Below are 15,493 nucleotides of genomic sequence, written 5' to 3'. Positions count from 1 at the left end.
TTCAGTCCTGCATGTGTGTTGCATGTGTGCACTTGTATACACACAGTGCCCTCCCTTCTTTCTAGAATGGCATGGTCCCTTCCCTTGAAGATTTAGCTCAGGTTTTGGGGCTCCTGGGTGGCTCAGTCAGATAAGCATTCAACTTTGGCTGTGCTGACAGCTCAGAGCCTAGAGCCTGCTTCAAATTTTGTGTCTCCCCCCTTTCTGCCCCTCCCCCACTCATTCCCCCTCTCTCTCTCTCTCTCTCTCTCTCTCTCTCTCTCTCTCTCAAAAATAAATAAACATTAAAAAAAAGAAAAAAAAGATTCAGCTCAGGTTTTGTTTCCCCAGGTTTTGTTTCTAGCGTTTATCCCATTCCCGGGCTACACTACCATAATACCCTATGCATATTTCCATCATTAAATTAACCACTCTTCAATCATTTGTGTTATTCATTAGGCTGCTACCTCCTTGAAGACAGAAACTATCTTTTATTGTTTTTTGTCTGGTACCTAGCACAATTTCTGGCCCATAGGAGATATTCAGTATATCCTGTGTTCTTTTGGAAAAGTGTCACTATTTTGTGATTTGAAAGTGTTCATGTTTTTCTTTTGTTTCATTAAGCAACATGCTAGACGAGTTTATGAAATTCTTCGACTACTGGTAACTGACATGAGTGATGCTGAACAGTACAGAAGCTATAGACTGGACATTAAAAGAAGACTAATTAGCCCATATAAGGTAGGACTTTGTAGAGTCTTAAAGATTGTATTCTTGTCATTGTTTAAAAGTGGAGAAGAGAGGCACCTGGCTGGCTCATTTGGTAGAGCATACAACTTGATCTTGGGGTTGTGAGTTTGAGCCCCACGTTGCAGGTAGAGTTTACTTAAAAATAAATAAGTAAGTAATAAAATAAAAGAAGAAAGTGTAGCAATTGCCATTGTATGGGAGAGTTCAAATCATTTTCCTAAATTATACTTTTACAAAAGTGAATACATTCTTCCAATTGGTTATAAGTCTTGCTGTCATAATTTTCCAGTGTAAGCTATAAATCTCTTTTCATTCACTTAAAAACTAATTCTAAGAATAGTTTATTCATGGTTACTTTTTATTTCATTTGTTTGCCCTCTTTTAAAAATGTGAATGCCCAAACTTTTCCTTAATAAATTATTTTGTTAGTTTTTTCTGAGTCTCTAGTTTCCTAGTTGTCATATATATTATGTTTACCTTTGCTGCCTTCTTCCTAAATATGCCCTTGGTTGTCATTTTTAACATCTATACTTTACCATAGCTGAAACTGCAACATAATACTGTTTACTTCTTTTTTTTTTAATATTCTTTCTTCTTGTTTCCTACCCCCACCCCATATTTTTCATATCCCATATTTTCCTCTAACTCAGAAATTTCCCCTCCTAGATCAGGTTTGTCCTGATCATCATGTGGCCATTATTACGGTAGATATTGTCCATGCCAGCCTCTGTGAATGGGGATTTGCTATGATAGCTGCAGCTGTGCAGTAAGCTGATTGGGGAGAATATTTCTTAATTTGTTCTATAAATAATATCTGACATGTGGTTGCTACAGTTGTATACATTATACCTGTAGGCCTGTACAATACAGAAGCTGAGAACATAATAAATGATAAATCCAAAAGTTTTCTGTCTTATGGACGTCTGTCTGCCTATAAATAGGTTGTAATACATTGCACTGTTCTCTCTCCCCCAAAATTGTTCAAAGTTGCATTTTATTCTTTGATGTTTATCAATTCAGAAACATCAGACAATTGGTAAAGATGGTGCTTTCCAAAGGTTTTGAGTTTTAAAGTAACATTAGTTTGGGGCGCCTGGGTGGCGCAGTCGGTTAAGCGTCCGACTTCAGCCAGGTCACGATCTCGCGGTCCGTGAGTTCGAGCCCCGCGTCAGGCTCTGGGCTGATGGCTCGGAGCCTGGAGCCTGTTTCCGATTCTGTGTATCCCTCTCTCTCTGCCCCTCCCCCGTTCATGCTCTGTCTCTCTCTGTCCCAAAAATAAATAAAAAACGTTGAAAAAAAAATTTAAAAAAATAAAAATAAAAAAATAAAGTAACATTAGTTTGTCAACTAGAAAAAAAAAATTTAAGTGTTTATTTTTGAGAGAGAAAGAGAGTAGGCATGCAAGTGGGAGAGGGGCGGGGAGGTGGGCAGAGGATCTGAAGCAGGCTTCTCACTGACAGCAGAGAGCCCAATGTAGGGCTCAAACCTGAGAACTGTGAGATTATGACCTGAGCCAAAGTTGGACGCTTAACCAATTGAGGCGCCACTAGAAAATGTATGGGAAATTTGGGCATATAGAACAGTATAAATAGATGTGATCATAGCAACATCAGAGTATAGGGACACCTCAGAGATACTGCAGGTTCAGTTCCAAACAGCTGCAATACAGTGAATATTGCAATAAAGCAATTCAAGTGAATTTTATGGTTTTCCAGTGCATAAAAAAGTTATGTTTACATTATACTGTATTTTGCTAAGTGTACAATAGCATTATGTTTTTTTTTAACTGTACATACCTTAATTTAAAAACCTTTTATTGCTAAAAATGCTAACCATTATCTGAGCTTTCAGTGAGTCATTATCTTTTTGCTGGTAGAGTGTCTTACCTTGATGTTAATGGCTGCTGTCTGTGATCAGGGTGCTGGTTGCTGAAGGCTGGGGGTGACTGTAGCAGTTTCTTAAAGTAAGACAACTGAAGTTTGTCACATCAGTTGATTCTTTCTCTACAGCGTGTGATGCTATTTGATACCATTTTATTACCTACAGTAGAAATTTTTTCAAAATTGGGAGTCAGTACTCTCAAACTTTGCTACTGCTTTATCAACTAATATTCTAAATTCTTTGTTGTCATTGCAATAATCTTCACAGCGTCTTTATCAGGAGTAGTTTCCATCTCAAGAAACTACTTGTTTTGCTCATCCATAAGAAGCAACTCCTCGTCTGTTCTAGTTTTATCATGAGAATTGCAGCAATTCAGTCACATTTTCAGACTCACTTCTAATTCTGGTTCTCTTGCTATTTCTTCACTGACGTCTTAAATCCCTCAAAGTTAATCCATGTGGGGTGGAATCAGCTTCTTCCACAGTCCTGTTAAGGTTGATATTTTGCCTTTTCCCATGAATCACAAGTGTTCTTAACAGCACGTAGAATGGTGAATCCTTTCCAAAGGTCTTCAGTTTACTTTGCCTAGATCTATCAGAGAAGTCATTATCTATGGCAGCGATAGCCTAGGAAAGGTGTTTCTTAAATAATAAGACTTGAAGATCAAAATTACTCCTGAGTTCATGGGCTATAGAATGGATATTGTGTTAGCAGACATGAAAACAACATTAATCTTGCTGTACATCTCCACAGAGCTCTTGGGTAACCAGGTGCATTGTCAGTGAGCAGTGATATTTTAAAAGGAATCCTTTTTTCTGAGCAGTAGGTCTCAACAGTGGGCTTAAAATACTCTGTAAATTGTGTTGCAAACTGATGTGCTGTCATCTAGGCTTTGTTGTTCCCGTAGATCTAGCATAGGCAGAGTAAAATTAGCATAATTCTTAAGGGCCCTAGGATATTTGGAATGATCCTTGAGCATTGATTTCAACTTAGTCACCAGCTGCATTAGCCCCTAACAGGGGACATAACCTATCCTTTGGAGCTTTGAAGCCAAGCATCTCCTCCTCTTCCAATAGAAGGCTGTTTTGGGACTCCTGGCTGGCTAGGTCAGAAGGGAATGTGACACTTGACCTCTAGGTTGTGGGTTCGAGCTTCATATTGGGTGTAGAGATTAAATAAGTAAATAAATAAATATATAGACTTAAAAAAAAAAAAGAAGGCTATTTTGTCTACATTGAAAATCTGTTGTTTAGTATAGCCACTTTCATTAATTATCTTGGCTAGATCGTCTGGGTGACTTGCATAGCCTCTACATCAGCACTTGCTGCTTCAACCTTGCACTTTTATATTATGGAGATGACTTCTTTCCTTAAACCTCATGAACCAACCTTGGCTAGCTTCTGGTTTTTTGGTTTTTTGGTTTTAATGTTTATTTATTTTTGAGAGAGAGACAGAGCGTGAGCTGGGGAGGGGCAGAGAGAGAGGGAGACACAGAATCTGAAGCAGGCTCCAGACTCTGAGCTGTCAGCACAGAGCCCGACACGGGGCTCGAACTCACAAATCATGAGATCATGACCTAAGCCGAAGCCGGATGTTTAACCGACTGAGCCATGCAGGTGCCCCTCCAGTTTTTCTTCAGCAGCTTCCTCACCTCTCTGGCTTCAGAGAATTGAGGAAAATTAGGGCCTTGGTTTGGATTAGGTTTTGGCTTAAGGGAATGTTGTGGCTGGTTTAATCTTCTACTGAGACCACTATATCTTTCTCCATATCAGCAATAATGCTGTTTTGGTTTCTTATCATATGTGTGTTCACTGGAGTGGCACTTGCAGTTTCCTTCGAGAACTTTGTGTTCACAACTTTGTCTCTTTGGCACAAGAGACTTACTTTTTGGCTTATCTCAGCTTTCAGTATGCCTTCTTACTAAGCTTAATGATTTCTAGCTTTGGTTTAAAGTGAGAGATGTGCAGTTCTTCCTTTCACTTGAACACTTGGAGACCACTGTAGGGTTCATTTCACTATTGGCCTAATTTCAATATTGTTGTGTCTCAAGGAATAGGAAGGCCCAAGGGGATATACCTGGTCAGTGGTACACTCAGAACATACACAACATGGGCCTCCTGGATGACTTGGTCAGTTGGGTATCTGACTTTGGCTCAGGTCATGATCTCATGGTACATGGGTTCAGACCCCGCATCGGGCTCTTTGCTGTTAGCACAGAGCCCGCTTTGGATCCTCTGTCTCCCCTTCTCCTCTGCCCTTCCCCCTTTCACACACTCTCTCTCAAAATAAATAAACATTAAAAAAAAAAAATACAACGTTAAGTTTACCATCTTATATGGCTCAGTTTGTGGAGCCCCAAAACAATACTAACATCAAAGATCACTGAATATAGATCACCACCACAAATACAATAATAATGTAAAAGTTTGACATATTGTAAGAATTACCAAAATAAGACACAGAGACATGAAATGAACAAATACTGTTAAAGAAATGGTGCCAGTAGACTTGCTTGATGCAGGGTTGCCACAAACCTTCACTTTATAAAAAGAATATCTGCGAAGCACAAAATGAGGTATGTCTGTATTAAAACTATTTTAGTAAAGTAAAATAATTTATTGAATTATGTGTCTCATAATTATTTGATGTTTTACATAGGCAGATGTAGCACATGAGAGATGATGGATTCTAAGTGTAAATAGTCACCAACTCGGGGCGCCTGGGTGGCTCAGTCGGTTAAGCGTCCGACTTCGGCTCAGGTCACGATCTCGCGGTATGTGAGTTCGAGCCCCGCGTCGGGCTCTGTGCTGACTGCTCAGAGCCTGGAGCCTGTTTCAGATTCTGTGTCTCCCTCTCTCTCTGACCCTCCCCCATTCATGCTCTGTCTCTCTCTGTCTCAAAAATAAATAAATGTTAAAAAAAAAACATTAAAAAAAAATAGTCACCAACTCATGCCAAATAGGAATTTCTGTACTTTATAAAAGCAAGTGTTTTTCACCCTTAAAGAATGGTAATGATTTTTTATATTAAGTATCCTCATCTGTCAAACAAGTCATCTATCTGAAAGACAACCGAAAGCGTTATTAAAACTCTTTAGGTTCTCAACACCACTGAGATGAGAGTACCACCATCCTTGCACTAAAGCTCACACAGATTACAAATTCTTCAGATACTTGCTTAAACCATATTTATAGTAATGTACACTTTAATCAGTTCAGTTATCCAGTATTCTGTCCCACTGAGAAAACCAAGAAAGCTTGAGGGTCCCCCTCTCCTCCTTTAGGTTGATAGTCCCAATGTTTGGGATAAGAAACCTACCACAAACTTTAAGAAAGCCTAGAAATGAGTTAAATGTCCTATAGGCATAGAAGAAGTGCTGTTATTTTTTTGTTGATTGTGTGTAGATGATTTTCTTCAGCTTGTGATTGCAGTGTGATATTATGTACTTTGCTGTTATTACGGCATTCTTAAATGTCAAATTATATTTAAGAATAAAGTAAAGTTGCTTAATAATATGGTTTAGAGTTTTTCTTTTTTTTTTTTTTTTATCTTTAAATATATGCCCAATGGGGAAAGTTTGGAGTGTAAAATTTATATGTTTACTTTCAAGTTTTATGAAAAGATTATAATTTTGATTGTCACTAAATTATTACTGAGATATGAAGTAATTTATTGATTGTTAGCAAAGTACACCAATTCTGTGCTGCCTTTATTTGAGGAATCAAGTTTACCTATCAGTCTAATTTTTTTTTAATGTTTTATTTATTTTTGAGACAGAGCATGAGTGGGGGAGGGGCAGAGAGAGGGAGACACAGAATCTTTGGCAGGCTCCAGGCTCTGAGCTGTTAGCATAGAGTCCGACCCAGGGCTCAAACCCACGAACTGTGAGATCATGACCTGAGCTGGTCAGATACTTAACCAACTGAGTCACCCAGGCACCCCTCAAGTTTACCTATCAGTCTAAACACACTCTCCCCCTAAGAAATTATTTGGATAGCTATTAGAAGTATTTGTGCCTTACTTTAAAAGTTTTAAACACTGATAATTCATTCACATCAATGCCAAAAGAGGGGAAATAACCTATATTAACGAGAGTCATTTTTTTTTTTTAAGCATAAAAAGAAACTCCCATCTCTAGTACAGAAATAATTTTCAGGTGTTGAAGAAAAGATACATTTGAACAATTTGGCTAACAAAAGAAAAACTGGTGTACCTGCTTGGTTTTAGCATTAAAGCTTTTTTATATGGTTTCATAGGAGTATTTTAATTCTTAGTTGGTTTGCAAATATAAAATTTCGAATCATTGTTATGTCATTGCATTTAGAATCTAGAAACTCAATTTTGAAGTTTTGTTCTATCTTTTAGAAATTGTGTGATTGTTGACAACTTATTAACACTTGGATGTTAGGCTTCCCTTCCATAAAATGGAAGTACCTCCATCGTTAGGAACTGAACAGAAAGAAATGCAGTACAGTGGTGCATGTTTTAAAAGATGTCTTTTGGCAAGTCTTTGGAATTAATGTGCCTCTACACAATTATTATTATAAAATTCTTACAAAAGAACCTTCTCTCTGTACTTCACATAAGTGCCTGACTAGTTCAACCAGTGGAAATTAAGGAGCCCTTAGATGTGGTGGCATTTTTGAGATTATACTTGTAACCCCTCTTGGAACCTGTGAAAACTAGACAAGAAGAAAGGATTATTTTCTGGAAATAAATTCATATTCAAGCCAAATGTTAACATAAATAAATTTAAAATAATGCAATCTTCAATTTATCTTGATTAATTAAAAGTTATGAACTGCCAGGGCACCTGGGTGGCTCAGTTGGTTAAGTATCCGATTTCGTCTCAGGTCATGATCTCATTGTTCATGAGTTTGCGCCCAACATCAGGTGAGCTTGAGCCCCACTTGGCCTCCACACTCTCTCTCCTTCTCTCTCTCCTACTCCCTCTGCCCCTCGCTCACTCACACACTCTCCCTCAAAAATAAATGGGGAACAGCTGGGTGGCTCAGTTGGTTAAGCATCTGACTTCAGCTCAGGTCATGATCTCGCGGTTTGTAAATTCAAGCCCCGTGTCAGACTCTGTGCTGATAGCTCAGAGTCTGGAGCCTGCTTTGGAATCTGTGACTCCCTCTCTCTCTGCCCCTCCCCTGCTCACTCTCTGTCTCTCAAAAAATAAATGTTTAGGGGCACCTGGGTGGCTCAGTCGGTTGAGCGCCGACTTCGGCTCAGGTCACGATCTCGCGGTCCGTGAGTTCGAGCCCCGCATCGGGCCCCTGTGCTGACAGCTCAGAGCCCGGAGCCTGTTTCAATTCTGTGTCTCCCTCTCTCTGACCCTCCCCCATTCATGCTCTGTCTCTCTCTGTCTCAAAAATAAATAAACGTTAAAAAAAAAAAATGAAAAAAAAAAATAAATAAATGTTTAAAAAATTTTTACAAAGTAAATGACTAAATAAAAAAATAATAAATTATGAACTGCCCTAATCTATGAAGGAATTAAGTTTTTGTTTTAGAGGGAAAAAATTATTCTGAAGCTTATAGAACATCTATTCCAATCTTAAGTTCTACCTTTCATTGTTTCATTTGTTCTCCCAATGTGTGTCACTTTGCTGGATAGACATGTTCTGTAAATTAATTTGGGATTTTTATTTCTTTACCCATTCTTTGAATGTTTATTTATTTTTGAGAGAGAGAGAGAGAGAGAGAGAGAGAGAGAATGCAAGTGGGGGAGGAGCAGAGAGGTGGGAGGACAGAGGATCCAAAGCGGGCTCCACACTACAGCAGAGAGCCCGATGCAGGGCTCAGAATTCACAAACTGTAAGATCATGACCTGAGCCAAAGTCGGACGCTTAACTGACCGAACTACCCAGGCCCCCCCTTTTTTACCCATTCTTTGAAAGATTAACTTATAATACACATAGAGTGGAATATATAGTTTAAGGAATATTAAAGGATAATAAATACCTCAATGTAGTTATTTTTTAAATTGAGCCATACCTTACATGTTCATATATAGTTTTTTTCCATGAAGCTATTTATAGGCATTTTTTTTATTCCTACGTATTTTAGAGCTCTTAAATTCATAGATTTCCATCATGCCAATAAAAATTACAATAGAGATTAATTCTGACATCCATTTAAAAGAAATAGACAAGAAATTGAATGTGGTGAGGAGGGGGGAGATAAATTGGAGATATAAGCTCTCAGATTTTAAAACAGCATAATAATTTAAAACAGTATGTTAGGGCGCCTGGGTGGCTCAGTCCTTTGAGTGTCCAACTCTTGATTTTGGTGCAGGTCATGATCTCAGGGTCCTGGGATTGAGCCCCTGTCAGGCTCTGCTGGGCATGGATAAATTAATTAAGTAATTAAATTACTGGCACATGATTCATTTTATAGGTTACTTAGAACAAAATTTGATAGTTTAGAAATATTTAAGAATTTAATATGATGGTTCTATTATATATAAGAATCTAATATGATTAGAGGTATCTTCAAGCAGTGGGCATCAATTATGAAATAAATAAACATTATAATTGGTTAGCAATTTAGAAAAATAGCTTCTATTCCTATCACACACCATACTAACTTGCTGGTGAATTACCCTTTAGTTCCTGAACTGCTTTCTTAAGTTAAATACTCTTATATAGTATAGTGAATAACTTTTACAGTAGAAACAAAGCATTTCTCATCCAACATGATTGAGGGAGTAAAAAATACACTGTCCTCATGGGTCTCAGGAACAATAAATTTGAATTTTCATCAGTTCTCTAGAATATTCAGAGTGTGGTCGGTAGATCAGTAACATTGACATCACTTAGGGTAGATCAGTAACATTGACATCACTTAGGAGCTTGTTAGAAATGCAGAATCTTGCCCCATCCCACATCTGCTGAGTCAGAACCTGCATTTTTATTAAGGTCCCCAGGTGGTTTGTGTGCACATTAAAGTTTGAGAAGCACTACTTTAGAGGGGGCATCTTACGCTAATGAAGTTAACTTTTTTTATTTCAGATTATAGTAGCAACAACCTTATTTACTAAAGCCCCACCAATTTAGACCCAGTATCAACCTGTTTTTGTAGTGTTAGAAAGGCTTATCTACAAACTTTATTGTTGTTACCTTGCTTTAAAAACATGTGTTTAGGGGCACCTGGGTGGCTCAGTCGGTTGAGCGGCCGACTTCAACTCGGGTCATGATCTTGCGGTCCGTGAGTTCAAAACCCTGCATCAGGCTCTGTGCTGACAGCTTGGAGCCTAGAGCCTGCTTCGAATTCTGTGTCTCCCTCTCTCTCTGCCCTTTCCCCATTCACACTCTGTCTCTCTCTTTCAAAAATGAATAAATGTTAAAAAAAAAATTAAAAAATAAATAAAAATAAAAACGTGTTTAGGGGCGCCTGGGTGGCTCAGTCGGTTGGGCAGCTGACTTAGGCTCAGGTCATGATCTTGTGGTATGTGAGTTGGAGCCCTATGTCGGGCTCTGTGCCGATAGCTCAGAGCCTGGAGCCTGCTTCTGAGTCTGTATCCCCCCACCCCCCACCCCGCCCCTACCCTACTCATGCCCTGTCTCACTCTCTCAAAAATAAATGTTAAAAAAAATTTTTTTAATTAAAAACGTGTTTATAGGGGCACCTGGCTGGCTCAGTTGGTAGAGCATGTGACTTTTGATCTCAGGGTCATGAAAGTTGAAGCCCCATGCTGGGTGTAGAGCTTACTTTAAACAAACAAACAAATAAATAAATAAAATGTGTGGTTATAAATTTAGCTGTAGTTTGAGCTTTTTAAGTAGTAATCATGACACATTTGCCTAGTATTCCAAAAATATTAGGGTTCTCTTTAAAGGACATTTATTAGTATTCAGGTTTTTTAAATTTTTAAATTTTTATTATTTTTTTAGAGAGTTCTCTTGAGCAGGGGAGAGGGGCAGAGGGAGGGTAGGGGAGAGAGAGAGAGACAGAGAGAGAGACTCTTAAGCAGGCTCCACGCTCAGCACAGAGCCCTTTGCAGGGCTTGATCCCACAATCCTGGGATCATGATCTGAGCTGGCATCAAGACTCCAGTATTCTCTGGCTCTGCACTGGCAGCTGGGAGCCTGCTTGGGATTCTCTCTCTGTTCCTCCCGTGCTTGCACATGTGCATGTGTGCACACTCTCTCTCTCAAAATAAATGTTTAAAAAAAAATAGAGTCCAATGCTTAACCAGCTGAGCCACGCAGGAGCCCCAGGGCTGTTTGTATTTTTATTTATTTTAATTGTCCAACCAGATTGTTAGGGTTTGCATTCTGGTTTCTCCTACTACCTCTGTGTCAAGTTATTCAACTCCTGTATCTTGTTTTTCTTCATCTGTGAATTGTAGAAAATTATCTTACAGAGTTGTTAGAATTACATGAGTTAATACATTTGATTTCTGATTTTTTAAAAAAGTTTATTTCAAGAGAGAGGAAGCATGAGTGAGGAAAGGGCAGAGAAAGAGAGAGAGAGGGAGAGAGAATCCCAAGCGGACTCCACACTGTCAGCATGGAGCCCAACACAGGACTCAAACCCACCAACTGTAGATCATGACCTGAGCCGAAATCAAGTTTGACTGAGCCACCCAGGCACCCCTGATCTTTATGTACATAAAGTTAGCTCTTTATTATGTACTCTAGTAAAAGGGGATTAATGTATTAATCTAGAATAGTTTACCCAAAATGTATGAAAGTTTCATGTATTGCAGTGTTGCCACCTATCCAGGAGTCTTGGAGTCATATTTTTTTTAGTTTTTATTTATTTATTTTGATAAAGCATGAGAGCAAGCAGCAGACAGGCAAGGCAGAGAGAGAGAGGAAGGGAGAGAATCCCAAGCAGGCTCTGCGCTGTCATCGCAGAGCCCAGTGCAGCGCTTGATCTTGCGAGCCCTGAGATCATGACCTGAGCCAAGATCAAGAGTAGGACACTTAACCGACTGAGTGACCTAGGGGCCCCTTGGAGTCATTCTTAATTCCCCACATCACCCAATATTTTCTTCCCAAATATGCCCTTTCCCCTCCATCTCTGTTCCTATTGACTTGGCCTCTCAAGTGAGAGGATTTCATCATCTCACTTAAATTTTTGCAGTAGCTGTTAACTTAGTCCTCCAGTCCCATCCTCAACATTATTAACACAGTACTGTTCAGACACAGCATCTGGCTTAAAAGTTGTTACTGGCTCCCGACTGGCTCATCATGATGGGTTTCTTCTCAGTAAAATGGGGAGGGTTTAATAAGATAATGTATGTCTGGATAGTAGAGATTCAATAAGTGGTAGTTAATAGTGTCTTCTTAAAATGTGACAGTTTTTGGTTTATCTTTCTGAAACTCAAACAGTTTTGGTTAAAATAATATTGGGCCATAAATACATTGTAAGGAAACTTAGAAATTAATTTAGTGGCAGGAAAAAGGCACTTTGGAATTTAAATTAATGTAATGAATTAATGATTGAATAGTGAAATGAAGAATAATAGCACTTAATCTCAGTTGTCTTTTTTCAGTTAATGTATTTATTTATTAAAGAAATATTTGAGCATCTATACTGGCCAGTTCTTTATTATGCTTTGGAGAGGGGGCTGTTAGTGACATGTATATTTACCATCAGTTGACACAAATTCCAAGTCTTCTAGTTAACTCCATTTAGAAGGTTCATAATTCAGGGCTAACATTATATATATTTTTAAATATAGTAAAAGAGGATTAATATTTACTATAACATTATGATTTTCTTAACAAAAACTATATGGGACAAATTGGCATATTCGTACTATTATTTCTAACAGTAGAGACTTAAAATTCTAAGAATATAAAGAACTATATCTTCTTTCTTAGTCTAACCAATAATTGTATTTGTTGCTTAGAAAAAGCAGAGAGATCTTGCTAAAATGAGAAAATGTCTCCGACCAGAAGAACTGACAAACCAGATGAACCAAATAGAAATAAGCATGCAACATGAACAGCTGGAAGAAAGCTTTCAGGAACTTGTGGAAGATTACCGACGTGTAATTGAACGCCTGGCTCAAGAGTAAAGGTTATTCTGCTGTGTACAGGAAGTTTGCAAATTTCTGTACATTGTGTTGTGGAAAATCTGATGATGACTTTAATCTGAAAATCTTGTAACATTTACTTACATTAAAAGTTATCTATCTTATCTTTAGTTGAATATTTTCTTTCGGAGAGATTGTATATTTTAAAATACTGTTTAGAGTCTATGAGCGAATATTACATTTTTAAAAATATATAGCTTCTGAAATACCACTGCAATTGCTTCCCTTCTTAACAGTATAATAAATGCATAGTTGTAATATGCTAATGTGTGATGATATGATTCTTACTTAGGGTAAATTTTTTCAGTCTTGTTAAAAAACTTGAGGTTTTCACATCATATGATATCCTCTAGGTCTATTCATGTTGTCACAGATCGCTTTTTGGCTTTTATTATCATTCCTCCCATATTTTGCTTCTAAGATTTTACATCTGGCACCTTTAAAACACATTGAAGGCCTAGTAATCTTGTTTTTCCTGGGTGATTTCTCCAAATAGGAAACATTCCTAGTAAGATTTGTTTTGTTCCTCCTCTGTTAACTGCTTCCTGGGGGTAGGTTGGGTAAAAGACAGAAAAGAAACTAGATACAGCCTAAAACCTTGGCATCACATACTAATTGAAGATAATTTAGAAGTTAGCATAAACATAAATAAAATTTTTTAAAAGCATAAATGCTTTATAAAAATGTAAAATAATAAGAAATCAGTTTATAGAAATCAGTTTACACACCATATATTGAAATATATCTTCTGTGAAAATGAGGTGTGTATCTGTTGTGATTTGTTATAAGGTTATGAAGATGTTGAAGTCCAACGGGGAAAAAAAACCAAAGTAAATTACTATAGTCTTTATTTTTTTTATTAGAGTACAAGTAAATTGCTTGATATAGAATCATTAAAAGTAAAAGCTTGGTGTTTATAATGTGTGCTAGTAAGTGAAATATTGTATAACATAACAAATGGGATGTAAATTGCACTTTACCTTTAAAATCTGATTTGTTCAGTGCTTAAGACAAAATCCCAACTTGGACAAGTACTATCTTGTCCTTAGATCAGCTTTCCATTAGGAAAGCCTGTCAAACGTAAGAGAAGCAAAGTAACCAGTACCCTCTGGGCACAAAATAGCTGTGGCCAGCAGCATACCAACAGCACTAAGCCCATCCCCTTAGAATCGGGGTGTTGCAAAAATTTTCGTCTCATCTCAGAAGCCTGTATATAGATACAACTGATTGGTTTCTGAGAGTATATACACAATTTGCTATAGATAGAATGAACTAGTTCAGTTAAAATCCTTCCTGAAAATATATGAAAGCAATTTGCTTTTCATCTAAATTTGCAAATTTAAAGTTTTTTAATTAAAAATTCAGAATCGAGGGGCACCAGGGTGACTCAGTCAATTAAGCGCCTGACTTTGGTTCAGGTCATGATCTCGCAGTTCTTCAGTTTGAGCCCCACGTCGGGCTCTGTGCTGACAGCTCAGAGCCTGGAGCCTGCTTCAGATTTTGTCTCCCTTTCTCTCTGCCCCTCCCCCACTCGCATGCGCGCTCTCTTTCTCTCAAAAAAATGAATAAATATTAAAAAACATTTCCTTTAAATAAAAGAAATTCACAATCAAGGGGCACCTGGGTGGCTCAGTAGGTTGTGTCCTACTCTCGACTTTGGCTCAGGTCATGATCTCACAGTTCCTGGGATGGAGCTGTGCCGGGCTCCACGCTGGCAGTATGGAGCCTGCTTGGGATTCTCTCCTTTTCTGTGTCCCTCCCTCACTTGTGCACATTTTCTCTCTCTCTCTCAAAAATAAATTTAAAAAATGAAAAAAATTCACAATTGATACCTAAAGATGAGCTCTGAGGGGTGGTTGGTGGGGGGGACAGTAAAATCTAAACAAATTATCTTTCAACATACTTTTTTTTTTTTTTAAGTTTATTTTTGAGAGAAACGAGACAGTGTGAGTAGGGGAGGGGCAGAAAGAGAGAGAGAATCCCAAGCAGGCTCCATGATGTCAGTGCAGAGCCCAATGTGGGGCTTGAACTCATGAAAACTGTGAGATCATGACCTGAACTGAAACCAAGAGTCGGATGCTTAACCGATTGAGCCATCCCGGTGCCCTTCAACATACTTTTTATGTAGAAACCAGAAAAATCCAGTGGGATACCATTTTTTTTTTTTTTTAAGCAATGTTCTGTGATCCATTTATGGATAAAAAATCTGGTTTAGCATTAATCTTTGGGACTTGAAAGGATGTACCTTCATTTGGATTTAGAAGAGTGAAAATCTGATAGATCTGTACCTTGTGTAATTAAATACCAGGCTGGGTGTGTAGGACTATGTATGAACCCAACACAGCTACCCTATAGGCCCTAGTGATCACTTTCCACCCTCCAATAGTAGCCTTCACCCCTTTTATCATCCATACATACATCTACTGTATTTACTTGTTGCCTTTATCTCTTTCACTGATCTTCCCCACACCCCCCCATCTCCATCACCCTTAATTTTTTCCCTGTCCTCCAAATTGCATTTTCTGTATATGTAAGAACATGTTTCCTTTCTGACCCATCAGTTTTTTCATCTGTAAAATGAGGTTATACTAGAATTATCTCTAGGTTCCTGCCCTGTTCTAAGATATATGTTTATCCTTTTCATATCTTTTCTTCTCACCCTTACTGCTTTTATACTCAATTGTGAGTGTAGATGTAGTTTATAAAAAATACAACATTTTTGTAAGTCACGCAAAACTCACCATTTGTATGTGAGTTTATGTGTGAGAGGAGAAACTATGTCTCTGATTGTCTCCAAATTGCTGGGACCTCAGCAGAACCTTGTCTATT

At 38.1% G+C, this 15,493-nt stretch overlaps 1 protein-coding gene across 3 annotated transcripts in view; it reads left to right on the top strand.

Moving 5' to 3' along the window:
- Positions 1-12,926, top strand: part of HAT1 (histone acetyltransferase 1) — a 60,180-nt gene extending 47,254 nt beyond the window's left edge. For all 3 annotated transcript variants that reach the window (XM_049615529.1, XM_049615531.1, XM_049615532.1), the window contains exons 10-11: positions 604-720; positions 12,479-12,926. In XM_049615529.1, coding sequence (XP_049471486.1) covers positions 604-720; positions 12,479-12,646 — 285 coding nt within the window. In that variant the 3' untranslated portion in view covers positions 12,647-12,926. The remainder of the gene's footprint in view (positions 1-603; positions 721-12,478) is intronic.
- The last annotated feature ends 2,567 nt before the right edge of the window (positions 12,927-15,493 follow it).

Source organism: Panthera uncia (assembly GCF_023721935.1).
Source record: "Panthera uncia isolate 11264 chromosome C1 unlocalized genomic scaffold, Puncia_PCG_1.0 HiC_scaffold_3, whole genome shotgun sequence".
NCBI classification, from domain to species: Eukaryota; Metazoa; Chordata; class Mammalia; order Carnivora; family Felidae; genus Panthera; species Panthera uncia.
Note: the sequence above shows the minus strand (reverse complement) of the source record. Positions and strands in the feature narration are given on the sequence as shown.